The following is an 18,431-nucleotide window of genomic DNA, read 5'->3' as shown; positions in this document are numbered from 1 at the left end:
ATGAGATCTTTTGCAGGTTAATTTTTATGTATGGTGTAAGCTAAGAGTTGATTTTCTTTCCCCATATGAATATCCAGTTGATCAAGCACCAGTCATTGAAAGAACTTTCCTTTCCTCATTGAATTGTTTCTGCACCTTTATCAGATCAGTTGATCCTATATGTATGGGTCTACTTCTGGACTCTGTATTCTGTTCCATTGATCTATTTGTCTATCTTTATGTGAATATACAGTGTCTTACTGTAGTTATATATAGTAGATTGTGAAAGTCAGGCAGTGTTAGTCCTTGTTAGTCTTCTAATTTTATTCTTTCAAAGTTGTTTTGGCTATGCTAGGTCCTTTGCATGACCATATAAATTTTGTAATCAGTTTATCACTTTTTACAAAAAAAGTTTCTTGAAATTTTGATTGGAATTGCTTTGAATTTGTAGATCAATTTGGAGAGAATTATCATCTTAACAAAATGGAGGCTTCCTATCCATGAACTTGGTTTCTCTTTCCTTCTAGTTAGGTCTTCTTTAATTTTTCTCTGACTTGTTATATAGTTTTCAATGTAGAGTGCTTGACCATCTTTTGTTAGATTTATTCCTAAGTATTTTATACTTTTTGGTGCTGTTGTAAATTGACTCATTTTTGAAATTTCAAATTCTTTCTTGGTAGTATATAAAATGAATTTTTGTGTATTACTCTCATACCTTATTTTCTTGCTAAATTTATTAGTTCCAGTAGTAGATATTCCAGTAGATGCCTTGTAATTTTCTATTTAAGCAGTCATCATCTGCAAATAGAAATGGCTTTATTTATCCCCTTCTGATCTTTATGCCTTTTAACTCTTTTTCTTGCCTTGTTGCAATGTCTAAGACATTTGAATAAAAGTGGTGACTGCCTTGTTTGCAGGGGAAACTTTGACCTTTAAGTTGATATTGGCTGTAGGCTTTTTTGTAGATGAGATGCTCTCTATTATTTTGAGTAAGTTTCCTTCTTTTCCTAGTTTTATTTATCATGAATAGATATTGAATACTGTCATTTTCTTTCCTTTTTTTTTGCATTTATTGGAACAATCACATTGTTTTCCTTTATTCTGGTAATGTATCACATATTCCCCTGTTAATATGGTGAATTATGTTAACTAATTTTTTATTAAACCAACCTTGCATTCTTGGAATAAACTCTATTTGGCTATGATGCATTTTCCTTTTTCTATTAGAGTCTATTGAAAATATTTTGTAAGATTCTATTCCAATATTTTAAGTTGGATCCTGTTGTTAATATTTTGTCAAGGATTTTTATATCTATATTCAAGAGGGTTATTAGTCTGTGATTTTCTTTTTTTGTAATGTCTTAGTCAGGTTTTGGTATTTGAGGATACTAGCCTTAGAGAATGAATCCAGCCATAATCTTTCTTCCTTTTTTTTTGAAAGTTTGATGAAATTAATTTTATTTCTTCATTGTGCATTTGATAGAATTTTCCATTAAAGCCCTCTGCGTTTTCTTTGGGGAATACTTTTTGATAAATTCAATTCCTTTATTAGAAATGAGCTGTTCAGATTTTCCATTTCTTCTTGTGAAGTGGCATTTTCAGTAAATTTGTCCATTTCATCCAAGTTTTTTAATTTGTTAGCATAGCATTTTCTTATTATCCTTTTAATGGGTGTATTCTGAAGTGATAACCCCTTTTTCATTCTAGGTAGAGGTGATCAAGCTGTCTAGCTGGGGATGGGGATGAGGGTGGGAGTGGGTATCAATTCTGTTGATATTTTCAAAGAACCAGCTTTTGGCTTTGTTAACTTTCTCTGTTTTGTGTTTGTGTTCTGTTTTATTGATTTCTGCTCTTATCTTTATTATTTCCCTCCTTATTTACTTTTGGTTAACTTTGCTCTTTTTTTTGTAAAGCTTCTTAAGGTGGGGAAATTTGTTGTTGTTGTTTTTTTAATTAATTTATTTTATTTTTGGCTGCGTTGGGTCTTTGTTGCTGTGCACGGGCTTTCTTTAGTTGCGGTGAGGGGGGCTACACTTCGTTGCGGTGCATGGACTTCTCATTGCGGTGGCTTCTCTTATTGTGGAGCGTGGGCTCTAGAGCGCAGGCTCAGTAGTTGTGGCACACGGGCCACAACTACTCTGTGTTGCTCCGCGGCACGTGGGATCTTCCCGAACCAGGGCTCGAACCCGTGTCCCCTCCATTGGCAGGAGGATTCTTAACCACTGCGCCACTGGGGAAGCCCGGGAAAATTGTTTTTAAAGCTTTGTCTTTGAAGGGCTTTGTTCGATTTATTTAATAAACATTTACTAAGACCCTATGAGTCAATATACCAGGCATTGTCATAGCTGTGAAGACAAGTAGGGCAAATTGCTTACAGGATAGTGGACATTGATACATGTCTACAATCTGTTATCAGAAGTGGCACATCGTTTGATTATTAGTCTCTTTGGATAAGAAAGCTTACAACCATCACTGCTTAATGTTTTCCTATATGTTCTTCATTTTTGAGTACCTGTTATTACATATTTAAAAGTAAATTCTTCCATGTTAATGACATGCTCCAACTGTCCTGTTCTGTCTTACAGATAATTTATTGTTTGTAATCAACTCCATCAAGCAAGAGATTGTAAACCGAGTACAGAATCCAAGAGAGGAGAGAGGACCCAACATGGGACAGAAGCTTGAAATCCTCATTAAAGATACTCTTGGTAAGAAGAATACTGGATAAACTAATAACAACTAATAACGTATAGTGTAAGGTATATGATTCAAGGGAATATTCAAAATTCTTTTAAGGAAAAACTCAAGTGCTCTCATTGTAGTTACCTCCCTTTATGAGAAGATTTGTCTTTTGAGAGTTAGCATTCATAAACATGTTCTGCTGGTTACCACGATTGACTGATTGATTGATTGATTGATAGACAAGAAGTGATTTATCAGGACGCTTACTAGGCTTACAAGCGGGCAGGTGAGCGTTGCACTGCCCCACAATTTATTATTTAGACTTCATCACTGAACTATTTTAACACTTAGGAAAGATAAACTTCTAGCAACTTTAACCTTCTGTGGGGAAAATAAAGATCCCTGACCTTGTCAAGCCTTCAGTATATACTTCAATAGAGGTTCTGACCTATTTGTTTTACTCTTTCACAGGATTCTAACAGACTTGATTATCTGGTTTTCCATCCCTGAACAGATTATACCACATGGGGAAGAACAGAGAGGCAGGCATCCAGAAGTCAGGCAGAGTGATACCTGACAGGGAGGGTAGAGGTAGCTAATGTAGACAAAGACATGCAAACCCTAGGGGCCCCAGGAGCTTGGCTGCCGTAGGAGCAAATCACCCTATGATCAGTGGCATCCCAAGGGCATTACAGCATAACACAAGCCATGAAAACCCTGAAGCATCATAAAATTGTTTTAACTATATGTTCTTTGTTTAACAGTTTTTATTCTAGGACTGTCTCTTAAAAACTGGTTCTTACATAGTTGTTGTGTAGAGTAGTAAATTTCACTTACCTGAGAATTTTCTTCCAGTTCATTTTTCCCCAGGATGCTGACTGTATATTGAATCACGTCACTTAAAAGAATTACAGCTTACTTTTCAATCATTAATTAGTTATTTACCTGAATTTTAGAGTGCCAAACACTATAATTTAAAAAATTTTTTTAATTGTAAATATCTTAGAATTTGTTAAGACAATTTTTCTGACTTCCAGTTATTATAAATTCATTCATTCCACAAAATTTTTTCAGTGCCTACTATGTTGCCAGGTGTTGGGGGATACAGGGATTAAGTAGAGACTTGGTTGCTACTCTTCTTAGATGCTTGTAGTCTAAAAATGGAAGGCAAAGAATAGAAAACCAAAAATAATAATAATAACATTGTGGTAACTGCTATGAAGAAATCAACAACATGCTTAGATGCAGTAGAGTGAGCAAGAATATTTTATTTCTACTTATACAGAAATGCTCCTGTATACCAAATCTGCTACCCAAATCATTGCATTTTCTTTAATTGAAAATAAATACACATTTAATGCTTCCATGCACTTAGTAAGTTTCTTATGGTTTTTGAAATATCTTATTAATTTTTCTTGTCAGCGTTGTGTTCATACTGAACGTAAAATATACTAGTGTTTCTGTAGGGCAATTTGGAATCATTAGTAAAATTAGCAAGGCATATAGATTTTAACCCTACAATTTCATGAAATTTGACAACTTTTATGTTTAAAGGCCAAAGGAGAAGATCTAAAAGAGAGATTAAGAGATGAGAAAAGAGAATTCCTTAGTCTAGGAAGGGATAAACAGCTAGCATTTATATAGTACTTATTATGATCCAGGATCTGTCTACTCAGGTTTAGTGATTTACTTCCACAGTTCTGTGAAGAAGGTATTATTATCCTGGTTTTACAGCTGAGGAATTGGAAGCCCAACAAGGTATTAAGTAACTTGCCACAAGTCCTACAGCCAGCAGGTGGCAGGACTAGGAGCTAGAAGTAAGTGCTCCTAGTTGCAAGTGCTTGCACTGTACCCATGGATCATCATCACTTGGCCCTGTCATCTGACACTCATCTCTAGATAGTTTCTGAACTGTATAGTTCCCAAGTGGCCCACTAATGGCCTCATCCAGTAGACTTACTTGAGAATTTATTTTTCTTGACATTCTGTGTAACATTTGATTCTTTTGAGCATTTATCTTCATTCTTAAAACATTTTCTTTACCTTAAGGTACTTTAGGTTCTGCATGCCTTGTTTCCTTTCTTTTTACACACAAAATGCTAGTGGTTTCTCTGTGGCTCTAGCAATACCCACTGGTCATGTGCAGAAATTAAGATATGTTTTCAAAAAACAAAAGCTCATTTAGCATAATGGTTAAAATCAGAATATTTGAAATCAGTTCTAGATTCAAGTCCTGGCCCTGCCGCTTACTACCTGAGGACCCTAGGGAAGTAACTTCACTTCCCTCAACCTAATTTTATTCATCTATAATATAAAATGTGGACAGTTGTGTGGATTAAATGGAAAGAGTGCATGTAAAGCACTTAGCATACTGCTGAACACAAATTCTCAATACTTAGTAGGTATTAGTTGTTGATGTTACCATATTACATCGTAAACATTTTTTAATTAATTAATTTATTTATTTTTGGCTGTGTTGGGTCTTCATTTCCATGCGAGGGCTCTCTCTAGTTGTGGCACGCGGGGGCCACTCTTCATCGCGGTGCACGGGCCTCTCACTATTGCGGCCTCTCTTGTTGTGGAGCACAGGCTCCAGGCGCGCAGGCTCAGTAGTTGTGGCTCACGGGCCTAGTTGCTCCGTGGCATGTGGGATCTTCCCAGACCAGGGCTCGAACCCGTGTCCCCTGCATTGGCAGGCAGACTCTCAACCACTGTGCTACCAGGAAAGCCCACACCGTAAACATTTGAATTTTTTTCCTTAAAAGAATTTTATTTCTACATTGTCTTCCTGTGTTAGGTAGAGAGAAGAATTTAATGTTATAAGAAAAAATTCTTCCTGCCTTTTTATTTTTTAACTTAAAGGTCTTATATATTGATAAGTTTGTGTTTTCCCTTTGTACCTGATTCTCAGTTTTACCAGATACAATCCTTGACTCACATTTTCCTGCCTTGAGTATTTTAAATATGTTTCTCCATTTTTATTCTGGCATAAAGTGTTGCTGTTGAAAAGCTAATAATTGCCTAATTTTTTCCCCTTATGCCGTTTGCTATTTTTGCCCAGATGTCAACAGGATTCTTTTTCTTTAAATCCTAGTAATTTTTCTAGACCATGTCTTGGAGTTGGTCATTTTAGGTTGATATTCTCCTATACACTCTGTGCTCTTTCAGTAAGTAGCTTCACATCTTTTTAATTTTTATTTATTTTTAAAATTTCTTTATTTAATTGATTTATTTTTGGCTGCGTTGGGTCTTTGCTGCTGTGCACGGGCTTTCTCTAGTTGCAGTGAGCAGGGGCTACTCTTTGTTGCGGTGTGCGGGCTTCTCATTGCGGTGGCTTCTCTTGTTGCAGAGCACAGGCTCTAGGCGCCTGGGCTTCAGGAGTTGTGGCTCGCGGGCTCTGGAGTGCAGGCTCAGGAGTTGTGGCGCATGGGCTTAGTTGGTCCGCGGCATGTGGAATCTTCCTGGACCGGGGCTCGATACCTGTGTCCCCTGCATTGGCAGGCAGATTCTTAACCACTATGCCACCAGGGAAGCTCATATGTTTTTACTATTTGATTTGTTCCCTTGCTTTGGTTTTCTTCTTTGGGGACTCTTACTATTTGTGGGTTGGATCTTCTTTGCCTATCTTCAGTATTTTCTGAAGTATATTCACTTTTTCTCAAATTAAAAAAAAAATCTCTTAATTTCTTTCTTATTTTAAAATTCTTTCCCTTTTCACTGCTGTTTCTCTTAAATGCGTTATCTGTTGTGTTTATTTGCGGCTCTTATATCCTTTTAGATTTGTTTTAATTTCAGGAGTTAATTTTTTCATTTTGCTTCTAATTTTTTTTGAGGTGTGATTGACATAACATTATATTAGTTTCAGGTGTATAATGTACTGATTTGATAATGGTATATATTGCAAAATGATCACCACAGTAAGTCCAGTTAGCATCCGTCAATATACAAGGTTACAAAATATTTTTTTCTTGTGATGAGACCCTCTCTCCTACCTGCTTTTAAATATGCAGTACAGTATTATTAACTACAGTCACCATGCTGTACGTTACATCCCCTTCATTATGGATTATAGTCTTTATCATCAAGAAGCACACATCTTTTGTCTTGTTTACAGCTTTTTCCCTGAATTCAATCTTGTCTGATCTCACAATCATGAATGTAACTTTCTTATTATTTATCTTTGCTTGGTAGCCTTCCCTTTTATTTTCAGTCTTTCTGAATTACTTTATATGAGATACATCTCTTTTTAAAAGATCTTAATTAGATTAAAATTAAAATTTAATTTTGATTTGCATACCATAAAATTCACTCCTAGATTTTTATATGTAACTTGTAGTTTGATTTTATTAGTCAGTCTAGTAGTTTTTCTTCAATGGATGAGTTTAGCTCATTTTTATTTTATTTTATTTTTGGCTGCTTTGGGTCTTCATTGCCGTGTGCGGGCTTTCTCCGTTTGCGGTGGCTCCTCTTGCTGCAGAGCACGGGCTCTAGGCTCACGGGTTTCAGTAGTTGTGGTGCACAGGCTCAGTAGTTGTAGCTCGCAGGCTCTAGAGCTCAGGCTCAGTAGTTGTGGTGCACAGGCTCTAGGGCGTGTGGGCTTCAGTAGTTGTGGCTCGTGGGCTTGGTAGGTGTGGCTTGCGGGCTCTAGAGCGCAGGTTGTGGTGCACGGGCTTAGCTGCTCTGCGGCATGTGGGATCTTCCTGGACTAAGGATCGAATCCGTGTCCCCCGCATTGGCAGGCGGATTCTATTTTTTTTTTTTTTTTTGGCTGTGCTGGGTCTTTGTTGCTGCGTACGGGCTTTCTCTAGTTGCAGTGAGTGGGGGCTACTCTTCGTTGTGGTGTGTGTGCTTCTCACTGTGGTGGCTTCTCTTGCGGAGCACAGGCTGTAGGCTCATGGGCTTCAGTAGTTATGGCTCGTGGGCTCTAGAGTGCTGGCTCAGTAGTTGTGGTGCACAGGCTTAGTTGCTCCGCAGCATGTGGGATCTTCCTGGACCAGGGCTCAAACCCATGTCCCCTGCATTGTCAAGCGGATTCTCAACCACTGTGCCACCAGGGAAGCCCGGCAGGTGGCTTTTTAACCACTGTGCCCAGGGAAGTCCCAGCTCATTTTTATTTATTGATGTATGTTTGGTTTTATTTCTGTTATCAAAAGAGCTGTTAGGATTTGTTCATATGGCTTTCTTGTCTTTTTATGTCATTCACTGTATGATCCATTATTATTATAGTTTCATTTTGTATGTGTCCTCTGATTATTTTCAAGCTCTACATTTTTGTCTTGCAGGTTCACTTTTTAGCTAATAACATGTATACTTAATTTTTTTTCAACTTTTCATTTAAGATATCAATCCTACAAGAAAAGTAGAAAGAAATAGTCCAGTGAACACCTGCGTGTCATTCCGCTAGATTCACCAACTGTTAATATTTTTGCTGCATTTGCTTTATTTCTGCCTCTGTGTACATTTTTTTCCCTATATATTTGAAGGTAGCTTATAAACATATGATTCTTCATCCATAACTACTACTTCAGCATGTATTTCTCAAGAACAAGGACACTTTCTTACTTAGACACAATACTGGTATAACTTCCATTGATGTGACATCTATATGGAGTCCATATTTAAATTTCTCCAGTTGTCTCAGTAATGTCCTTTATAACCTTTTTGTTTGTTTTTGATCCAATTAAGGATCATGAGTTGCATTTAGTTGTGTCTTTTTTTTTTTTTTTTTGTCTCCTTTAATCTAGATCAGTCTCCCAGGCTTTTTTTCTTCCATAAAAAATCCAGGTAGTTGATCTTGTAAAATGTCCCAACATTTGAATTCATCTGTTTGCCCATGATTAGTTACAGTTAAATTTTCTTGGCAAGAATACATTGTAGGTTATATATCCTTCTCATTATGTCAATCAAGAAACAGTATCAGTTTGTCCCGTTATTGGTCAGGCTGTTTTTGATCACATGGTTAAGGTGGTGTCAATTTTCTGTTTTTTACAGTATCTTTTGACTTCTTATGAGCAGTTACTGCATAGTATTTTTCTGCTTCCATCTCCTTTAATTGCTCAGTTTTGTATTACATTTAAAACACGTACACCTCTGTTACGTAAAATCAATATATCAAATATCTTTGACCTCAGCTATAGAGGATGAGGAAGATGAAAAAATCAACATACCTGCAGTGTCGCCCACCTTTCCCTCTTCTCTTCCAAGTTTGCTTATTTATCCACTTTTCTTTAAAATGAAGAAAAAGGAAAGCAAAATTGATCCAGTCATTATAAAAATGAATGAAAACATCCTTCAGGTATATATTTTCAGACACGTGGGTGAAGCCCATCCATGAGATGTAGTGAGGTTGGAGCAGTTGGAAGAGACTGGTGGTTTGATCCTTCTGATCTTGTAGGCTCTAATTATGGTGGGTAGAATTATTTTCTGGGCTGCAGTAGCAAACGGCAGAACACTCATCTGGGACCAGTGTCTAGCTGAGAGTCACCCCTGACCCTCAGATTTTCCTACTCCTCACTTTCACATGTGTCTAAGTGTGCCTATTATTCTTTTCTTCAGGTCTCCCAGTTGCTGGGCAAACCTCAGAATTTGTTAACCAAGTGTTAGAGAAGACTGCGGAAGGCAATCCCACTGGAGGCCTTGTAGGACTAAGGATACCAACATCAAAAGTGTAATCAGCCTCATTGGACCACTGGTCAGAAATGTCTGTGTTTGTCACGTTGTTCATTGTAAATTTTCATTCTGTTTTGCATGTCAGTTTAGCATTATGTAAACATTTACAATTAGGTTACATTGTTTTAAGAACTAAGTAGCATAAGTGAAGCATGATCCAAAATACTTGATTATTACATTTTCAGAGCATAAACCGTTGGTTAAAACTGCTACTGGCATCAGAATTGAAACTCATACATTTAAGCGTATGTTTAGATACAGATTACAAAATCTGTTAAAGCAAAACACTTTGGAAGAGTGAAGATAATAGTAAATGCCAAATATTGTGGCAGGTTTATGCTCTGAACCACACAAAAAAAATTGAGGAAGCATTTTTTTGAACAGTCAGTTCAGATTGTTTTTAGAATTATTGCTTTTTGTTCTAATTTTCCACAACCATTAATCTCACTTGTACATGGCACAACCCAGCACTCATGCCCATGTGCCATATTAGATGTTCATTTTCCGAGCTCAATATGGTATATATAAATATATATATAAATATATATATATATAATGTCTGTGCAAGTAAGAAAAAAAAGCATATTCTTTGTGCCTTGTATTTTGGGGAAACTATAAAACTGGTAATATTTTGTATCATGAAAACCCTAATGAGGAAAAAACAAGATATATAGATGGAAAAATTATGGGGTTTAAATGTTTTTTTGTTCCAACTCTTTTTCAAATTTTTTGAATGTATATAGGACTATGTTGAAATGTAGATATATGCCACAGAGTCTGTGTATTGTATAAAAAACAAAACAAAAAAACAAACAAAAAAAAGATGGCTCTAGAAAACTCATATTTCGGTACTTGACCGGAAGAAGACAAATACTTGCACATTATTGCGATTGTTTTATTTTTTGTACCAAAGACAAATGCAACTGATATGGCATACTGCCAGTCTAAGTAAAGTTTTGCACAGCTTACATGATACTGTATGAATGTATGAAAAAAAAGGAGAAAAAAAGAAAAACGAAAAGGTCAGGGTTAGGGATCTTACTGAACTGTGAATTTTATTTCTGTTTGGGTCCAATTATCTACAGAAGGAGCATCCACACATACAGATATTATTTTGCTGTTCCTCTAGTTCGCTTCCATAGTAGATAAGTTGGTGGCCATTTAGGTGTCTATAAGTCTTTTTATTTCTGCACTTATTGTAGGAAATTTTAATATATTTCATTTTAGTAAGCTATTGGTAAAATAGTTTTTGACCTTGAAAATTTAAAAGTTTATTTAGCTTATTGTAGTATACTTCCACCAAACAACCAAAATACAGATTATTTTTATTGTATTATGTATATATATATGTAAAGACAGAAAAAAGCTAAAAATATCTAATTCTTTAGTTGCCACTTTTCCAATTGATGTATTATTGTGCATGTAATATTTTCAAAGATCAACACAAGCTTAAAACAAAAACAAAAAGATTTATAGATTTTTATATTTTTGTACAGGTATTTTCAAACTAGCTTCTTCAAACTTAACATGTGACTTATTCTTCTTCTATAGTTTCTAGAACTGAGAAATATTAACACATTTAGTTTTTAGGTGCTCTTTTTTGTTCACATAAAACAGCTTCATTAGTCAGTGTTTTAACTGTGTTAAAGCTTTACCTCTTGATGAGAAATTTCTTATGTCAAGGCAACATTATAAACCTTCCCTACAGATCTTTCCGTCCTGTCTCTCTTACTGTTTTATTTTCAAATCTTGTGTTTTGAACTCTGAAAACTGGTAGCTTAAAAATTATACCTTAAAAAAAAACCCTATTTAGCCAGAAAAAAAAATACCAAAAATTTCCGACCTAGCTGCTGGGAAAGTATCTATTTCTCCAACTATTTCTCCATTACCCCTTGGAGAATTTATTTTGAATTATATTTTGTCTATACAGTGTGTTTCCTTTTCTGTTATTTTCTCCCTCCCCACCACGCTTTCCCATTTGTAAGTGATAGCACATGAAGCTATAGCTTATAAAGGTTTGTTTGATTCTAAAACACACAGTAACAAGTGAGCAATGTTGCTTTCATGCTTCTTTGACATTATGAAAAAGAAACTCTAAGAAGGATTGTCTTAACACCTTAGCTGAACTGTGTGATGCACAAGATTACCCTGTGTGCTTGGTGGAAATGTACCTGGTTAGTGCATTCACACTAAACAGATAAGCTTAGATCTAATGGTTTAATAGAATGTAAGTTAATTGTTTAAAGTTTTTCATTTTTAGGTGGGAGAAGGCAAAGCACAGGTTTGTAACTTGGAGGTATATGAAGTTTTGACAGAATGTGTCTAGGAAATTGAAACATGTTCCAAAATATGGCAGTTTTGCAATCAGGTGAAAATCACTTCATGATAGAGATTCAGCTGATGAGGTTTATAAAATTGCCCCTTTCTAGCTGCTCTGTTAGGAATTCTGGTTTTTTATACCTTTTTCTTGTCTGCAAACCAGAATTTGATTTTTTGGTCTTGCATTTCAAAAAAAGACTTTGAATCTGTTTGGTAGATTCCATATCCTTGCATTTCAGTGTTTTATATGTACTACTTAAGTTAAATAGGTAAAAGCTTTTAAATAGTTGAGCTTTTTAATGTTGACACTTTATTTTGTACCTATTTATATATGTATGTATATCTTAGAAAAGCACTTTGTTAAAAAAATTGCATTTTATATGATTCCTGCCATTTGCTGCTAAATCTGGGCTGGTCAGAATGCTGCAGCGATACTTGATCTAAATAAAAACCTGGCAGTAAAATGTAGAGTGAAAGTTAAATCCTCTTGCTGTTTTAACTTTATCATAAAGATGACATAGGCAAGCTGTGCAGCTTTACATTTTAACCAGGGGACTCTGTGGCATTTAAAACCGTCTAGAAATGGTTGTACTTTAATGCCAGTAATAATCTGCTTCCTCTATTGTCATAAAAATATATACGTTTAGTGTATCACACAAACAAATCTTATAAGGGTAACATAAAAACCCCAACAATTGTACGTGTTCTGTTTTTGAAAATTGTGGCATGTATTTTTGGGTGAAGATCATTAGAGAAGAGCTCTCTAAAGGTTTTCTGTGTTCATACATGGTATACAGATAGCTCATAATGAAGTCCAGAATTTTACTTTAAGTGAAGGCATTGTGAATTCACCTCAAATAAACCCATTGTTCCCAAAGCAATTATAAACTTTGACTCTAGTACTACTATGATTTAAAAAAACAAAAAACGTTCTTCCTCTTTTCAGATACACTGGATTCTTTATAGAGTTTGTCTCCATATGAAAGCATGCTGTCCAGTTGTTCTTGTTAAGATCTTGTCTGAGTTTTGAATTGGGTGCCACACTTTTTCAGTCAATATGATTGCTTGTTCTACTGTACCATGTACGATTCTTGTCCTCTCCTATATCCTTCATGACAGATTATGATGTGGCTTTATATTGTGCCTTACTTGTACATTTAAAACAAAACATCTCCATTCCCTTTCACTTCCTAAATCTTTCACTTTGACCTTTTTGGTAAGAGAATCAGAGCTATTATAAAAACATCATGAAGAATTTCAGATGGGTATGGTTTCAAATTCCCTCTCCTTATTGTTATTTTATATTTGTATGAAAGACCAGTTTTGAATGGTCTTTGAATATGAGGGGGAGAGATTAGCAGTAATTTCACTACATCCCTTTTTCCTAACTTTCATGAATTTGTCATACATCTTCTTTCTGATGCTTGACTTCATTTGCTCCTTAGCAATAGTCTGCATTTAAAGAAAGGTATGTTCAGTTCATCAGCTTGAAATTGACTATTTTCATTTTTCCAGACTTTTTTAGGAGGAGAGTACTCATTTTGTTTGTTTTATAAAACAGATGACAAGTCTCTTTAAAAGAAACAGAAGTACAGTACTTTTGAAATACAATGCTGTTAGTTTGGATTTCTTTTTTTATATATAATATTCATACAATTATCTGATGTTTGCCTTCATTAATAAAGCTGTTAGTTTATTCACCAAAATGTCAAGAATGGATGTGCTTTTCTTTATTCCATACATTTCAAAATATTTTAGCTGCTAAGAGTTAGTTAACTTTCTAAGAAACGAAATCAAGTTGCCTTCAGCAGGAATTAACAAAAACTTACGTTCCCTTTCTTTATATAGTCTTCCTAAAATTTTCTTCAAGTATTTTCTAGTTAATTATGTAACAGAATGTTAGCATCTCTCCAAATCTTGAAACTTGAATTTTGAGAACGCATTGAATTATGCTTTCAGTGTTAAAGTTTCAAATTATCCTTCTAGTGAAGTCTATTGTGGAATACCATTTCCCATGGAACTAAGGCCATTTCCACAACTTTGCACAGAACTGCAGTCTTGTTCTTCCCTCGGATCATGACAAATAAGCCTCACACAGTGCCGTAATACTTGTGGATTCTTTTGTAATCTTTGTAATCTTAATAAGGGCATTATGAGAAGATGACTCCATGTTTTTTTAATATTTCAAACACATTGGGATGTAACCATGAATGTCAACTGTAGGAATGGTTGTTTCGTTTTAAGGAATTAGCATGTTGGGGGAAGATGATGAAAATGTACTACTGACAGTTTTACACTTCCATAGACAAGTGGGATTATGTGTTGAAGCATAATCCTCGTGCTTAGTAAACTGACTGAAATTGTAGAAATTACACCTAGGAACTGAATTATGCCAAATTGCCATTTTCCTTTAGAAAAGAGAGATTTGGGGGTAGTGGTGAGGGAATAGAACCTTAAAACTACTTCCGAATAGTATTTTGGAACTGATGACTTGGTGACTAGTGAGGAACATCAAAGTTGGGTATTTCAATGTGCCAAGTTCGGGTGAACTAAGTTTGCCTCTTTCATAACAATGTAAACACAGTGGTGTAGTTAATTAAGTTATGGGTGGATGTGAGCGGGACTGATTACTGTGTCTTGCCCTTCGCCCTTTGTTTTTTTCAGAACCAAATAACAGAAATGTATATGTGTGTACTGTATCTGCCTTTTCACCACATTTTTATGACACTGTATTCCACTGCCTGCTTTTTTTTTTTTTTTTAACCTTCTTTCCCTAGGATTTGTCCTATAACTTAGCATTTGTGGTTAACAGTGATACTAGGGCTGACTGCACATAAGACGTCACAAGAGAAGAGCGGAAGGGCAAGAATTCAAAGTGTTTGTTCATACAATGTGGCGACCTCTTTTGCATAGTTACGTAGGATCCTGTTTGTAATGCTATCATAAATATTCTGTAGTTTTGTTCCCCACTCCCCTAACTGGAGCTATGAAACTTTTTATTGGATTCAGTCTTGTCTATTGTCTAGAAAGAATTTTATCTCGTTGACGCATGAGCTGTTTAAAAATTATTCTATTAAATGTTGGTTAATAGTTGTGCAGTTTTTCTTTTCAGAAGAAAAGGCAATTCAAACATTGCCTTTGTTTTCTGTCACCTTCCAACTCCTCAGCACTTCTAGTCAGATACAGATTCATCAGTGTATGCAACATCCTTTGTAATTTAAAATAAAAAAAGATGAAAAGAAAAGGTTTTGAATTGTTTGCCTCATGCTTTCGTCCTTCCTTTTTCTGTTGCTTTTCTGTTGCTTTCCAAGGTGATCATCCACCCTTCAGAATAACCCACTGCAACAAAATTCCAAACTAGAGACAGCAGTGAACTCTTGATCGCGCTGCCCCTCTCTTGGTGTAGTGTGCGAACAGCTAACATTTTTTTTTTAACACTTTGGGCTGCTTTTTCAATATTTTAGTTAAATTTAGCTATTACGTAGAATTATTCATTGACAAAAACATTTACATTCTTTATAGTTTAGAGCATAGTTTAGTTTATCCTTATTTCTCCTCCTTGATTCTTTGACCAAGCGATTTCTCTGAGGGAAAGAAGGTATTTTGAGTCTCTCCTGACTTAAGCCTTTGTATGTGTTTGTGTGTTTCATAATTCTAAGTACGTCCCCAAGCTAGGCTGGGCGTATACATAGAACTGTTAAATCAGGGGACCCGAGTAAACACCACTGTAGCAGTGTGTTCCTTCGGCCAACAAACATTTGTTTAGCACTTTCTCTGCCAAGACTTGTGCTACGTACTGGCCAGAAGGAAACTAAAGAGACCGCCCCTAACGTTTAGTCTGCTGAGAGAGGCCACGTGTGAACAGGGCCACAAAACACCACAAGAGCTGTTAAACACGCAAAGGGTTCTAGGTACGTTACCACAGAGGTGTTTGCAAGGACACTGGTACCACATCAAGTGGGGTATGTTAAGAGAATTGACAGGCTGTGTGCATGACATCCCTGGTCCCTTAAAGAAGCCCTTTTTGCTTCATTTGCGTGACACTGAGGCTGTCAGGAAGCAAAGTGGGCCTAGCCTCTCATGGACTGGTTCTGCTGCAGGACTTGACCTCACAGGAGCCTCTGTCACAGTCTGGACACTTTCAGGAGCTGGGTGAGCCAGCCCTTCCAGTACAGCTCTTAAGAAACCAACCCTTCTGTTAGGTAGTGCCCAGTGAGATGGGCTGTTCAATTGTCCCTCGTTGCCCACATTGATTTTGTAACCAGGAGAGCACCTTAGAAAAACATTAGTTGGGAAATACTTTAATATCCCAGCTGAAAGGTTCAGAATAGGAAGAAGGCATTAGAAAGTCCTAGAAGGCTAGGGTGGCATTCATTAAGCCCCTGCTAGGTGCTTTCCTATCAGGGAACTCAACCTGCTGCTCTCTGTGGCCCAGTGAGGTGGGTGATCATGTCCATTTTACAGAAGAGACTAGACCCAGATGCAGGGACTCACCCCAGACCCAGCTTAGATGATACAGAACTCCAATTTCAGTGGCAGTCTGCTTGCAGCACTCAGAGACAATTCCATACTCCTCTGTAAGGGACCTGGCCAAGTCACTGGCAATATTTGGATGGATGTCTGTGTAGAAGGGAGATAATGGGCCTAGGGTCTGAAAACCAGAAAGAACTAAAGCCAGAACCTAGTAGATGCAGTAAACAAAAGCTAGTCTCAGGATCAGTAAGTAAAGGTGACGGAAACAAAACAGCATTGGCAGTAGTCAGTGATGGGGAGTGCGGGTCACCAAATTGTATATCTATCCCTCAAAGATGGCCTCTAGCTGAAGGCCTTAGAATTGAGTCTTTTTTGTTAGAATGGAGTATGTTGGAGGGTGGAGAAAAGAGGAACTATGTTTTCTCTAATTGCCTCATGGAGATGCAATTGGCGACTCTTGGTTGCAGAGGAATTTCCAGCAAGTAGCATGATGGGAAAGGGGCTCAAGGTCACGTGGGCCGATCTACCATGTGCAGAGTTTGGGTTTCTTCAATGTCCTGAACAGGGAGCTTCTACTTGAGGATCCAAAACGTTTGACCTGAAAAATGTCAACCTCAGTTTCTTTAAAAGGTTTTAATCTTAAAATGTCTCCAGGAATGAGCTTAACAGAAAATGTACAAGCTCTGAAGAAAACATTAAAATACTATGAAGGATACAGAAGACGAACAAGTGGAAAGATAGACCAAGTTCTTGAATAGGAAAAGTCAACGGCATAAAACCTGTCAGTCCTCCTAACTTAAATGAACAATTCAGTGCCATCCTGATAAGACATACCAATACGATTTCAAAAAACTAAAGTTCACATGGGGGAAAAAAATGGGGTGTTTGATCCTAACAGATACTAAAACACGTAAAACTAATATTAAAACAGTGTCATTTTGGTGAATGAATGAATAGGCCAACAGAATAGAATGGAAAGTATAGAAATAGATTCAGATGTACTTATATTTAATTTATGTATTATAAATTATATTAATATTAATTTATATATTATTTATATTTAATTTATATGTTAAGTGTGGCATCTGAAACCAGTGAGAAAAAGATGGATTGTTCAGAAAATAGTGTTGGAACAACTGGGTAACCCTCTGGAGAAAGTAAACTTGGCTCTGTATCTCCCACTGTAAGCCAACACATATTTCAAAATGGGTAAAGATCTAAATGTAAAAATAAAATTTCAGGGCTTCCCTGGTGGCGCAGTGGTTGAGAGTCTGCCTGCTAATGCAGGGGACACGGGTTCGAGCCCTGGTCTGGGAGGATCCCACATGCCGCGGAGCAACTAGGCCCGTGAGCCACAGCTACTGAGCCTGCGCGTCTGGAGCCTGTGCTCCGCAACAAGAGAGGCCGCGATAGTGAAAGGCCCGCGCACCGCGATGAAGAGTGGCCCCCGCTTGCCACAACTAGAGAAAGCCCTCGCACAGAAACGAAGACCCAACACAGCAAAAATAAATAAATAAATTACTAAAAAAAATAAAGAGCCCTTTTAAAAAAATAAATAAATAAAAATAAAATTTCAAATAAAACTTTTTTAAGGCCCCAAACACCATAAAAGCCAAGTCAAAATTCTGTAGACTAAGAGACAAAGCTCATTTCTAAGGGCAGAGCCTCTTAATATCTAAAGGACTCTGGGAGCTGATACGAAAAAGACTGACAACCTAATAGAAAAATGAGCAGATAGTAAAATAAATGCAAGTAGTTCTCAACTTCATTCATGATAAGAGAAATGAAAATTGAAAGATGGCATTTTTCACTTAATCAGATTGGCAAAAATCCCAGTGTTTGTTAACACACCGTGTGTATGAGGCCATGAGAAAGCAGGCATTTGTACCACATTGCTGGTGGGAGTGTAAATTGATATAACTTCTATGAAGAGCAATTCGGTAGCATGTATCAGAATTTTAAAATGCATATATCCTTTGACCTAGCAATTCCATTTGCTCTGGGCAAGTCATTATCTCTCTGTGCCTGTTTCCTCATCTGTAAAAAAATGGATAATTCTACCTCACAGGGTTGTTGTGAGAGTTAAGTTAGAATGATACACATAAAGCACTTAGTACAAAGTACCTGGCACAAGGGAAGTGCTCCACAAATGTTAGTAATATAATAATAGCAGTCATGTGCATTGCATTCTTACCATGTACCACATTACTACATTGTGCTTGGTGCTTTTTATGTATTACCTCTTTTAATCTTTCAGTCAACGCTGTGATCACCAGCATTTAGCCTCTGAAGCACAGAGATGTGAAGTG

The 18,431-nt window shown here is 36.6% G+C and overlaps 1 protein-coding gene across 3 annotated transcripts in view; it reads left to right on the top strand.

The window, feature by feature from the left end:
- CREBRF (CREB3 regulatory factor) overlaps window positions 1-18,431 on the top strand; it is a 66,594-nt gene that overhangs the window by 47,285 nt on the left and 878 nt on the right. For 2 of the 3 annotated variants that reach the window (XM_081232570.1, XM_081232572.1), the window contains exons 8-9: window positions 2,565-2,687; window positions 9,217-14,864. In XM_081232570.1, coding sequence (XP_081088696.1) covers window positions 2,565-2,687; window positions 9,217-9,332 — 239 coding nt within the window. In that variant the 3' untranslated portion in view covers window positions 9,333-14,864. Of the gene's footprint in view, window positions 1-2,564; window positions 2,688-9,216; window positions 14,865-18,431 lie in introns of those variants that run through there. The other variant, XM_081232571.1, reaches the window with a different exon arrangement.

This window comes from Mesoplodon bidens (genome assembly GCF_964165515.1).
Source record: "Mesoplodon bidens genome assembly, chromosome: 4".
NCBI classification, from domain to species: Eukaryota; Metazoa; Chordata; class Mammalia; order Artiodactyla; family Ziphiidae; genus Mesoplodon; species Mesoplodon bidens.
Note: the sequence above shows the minus strand (reverse complement) of the source record. Positions and strands in the feature narration are given on the sequence as shown.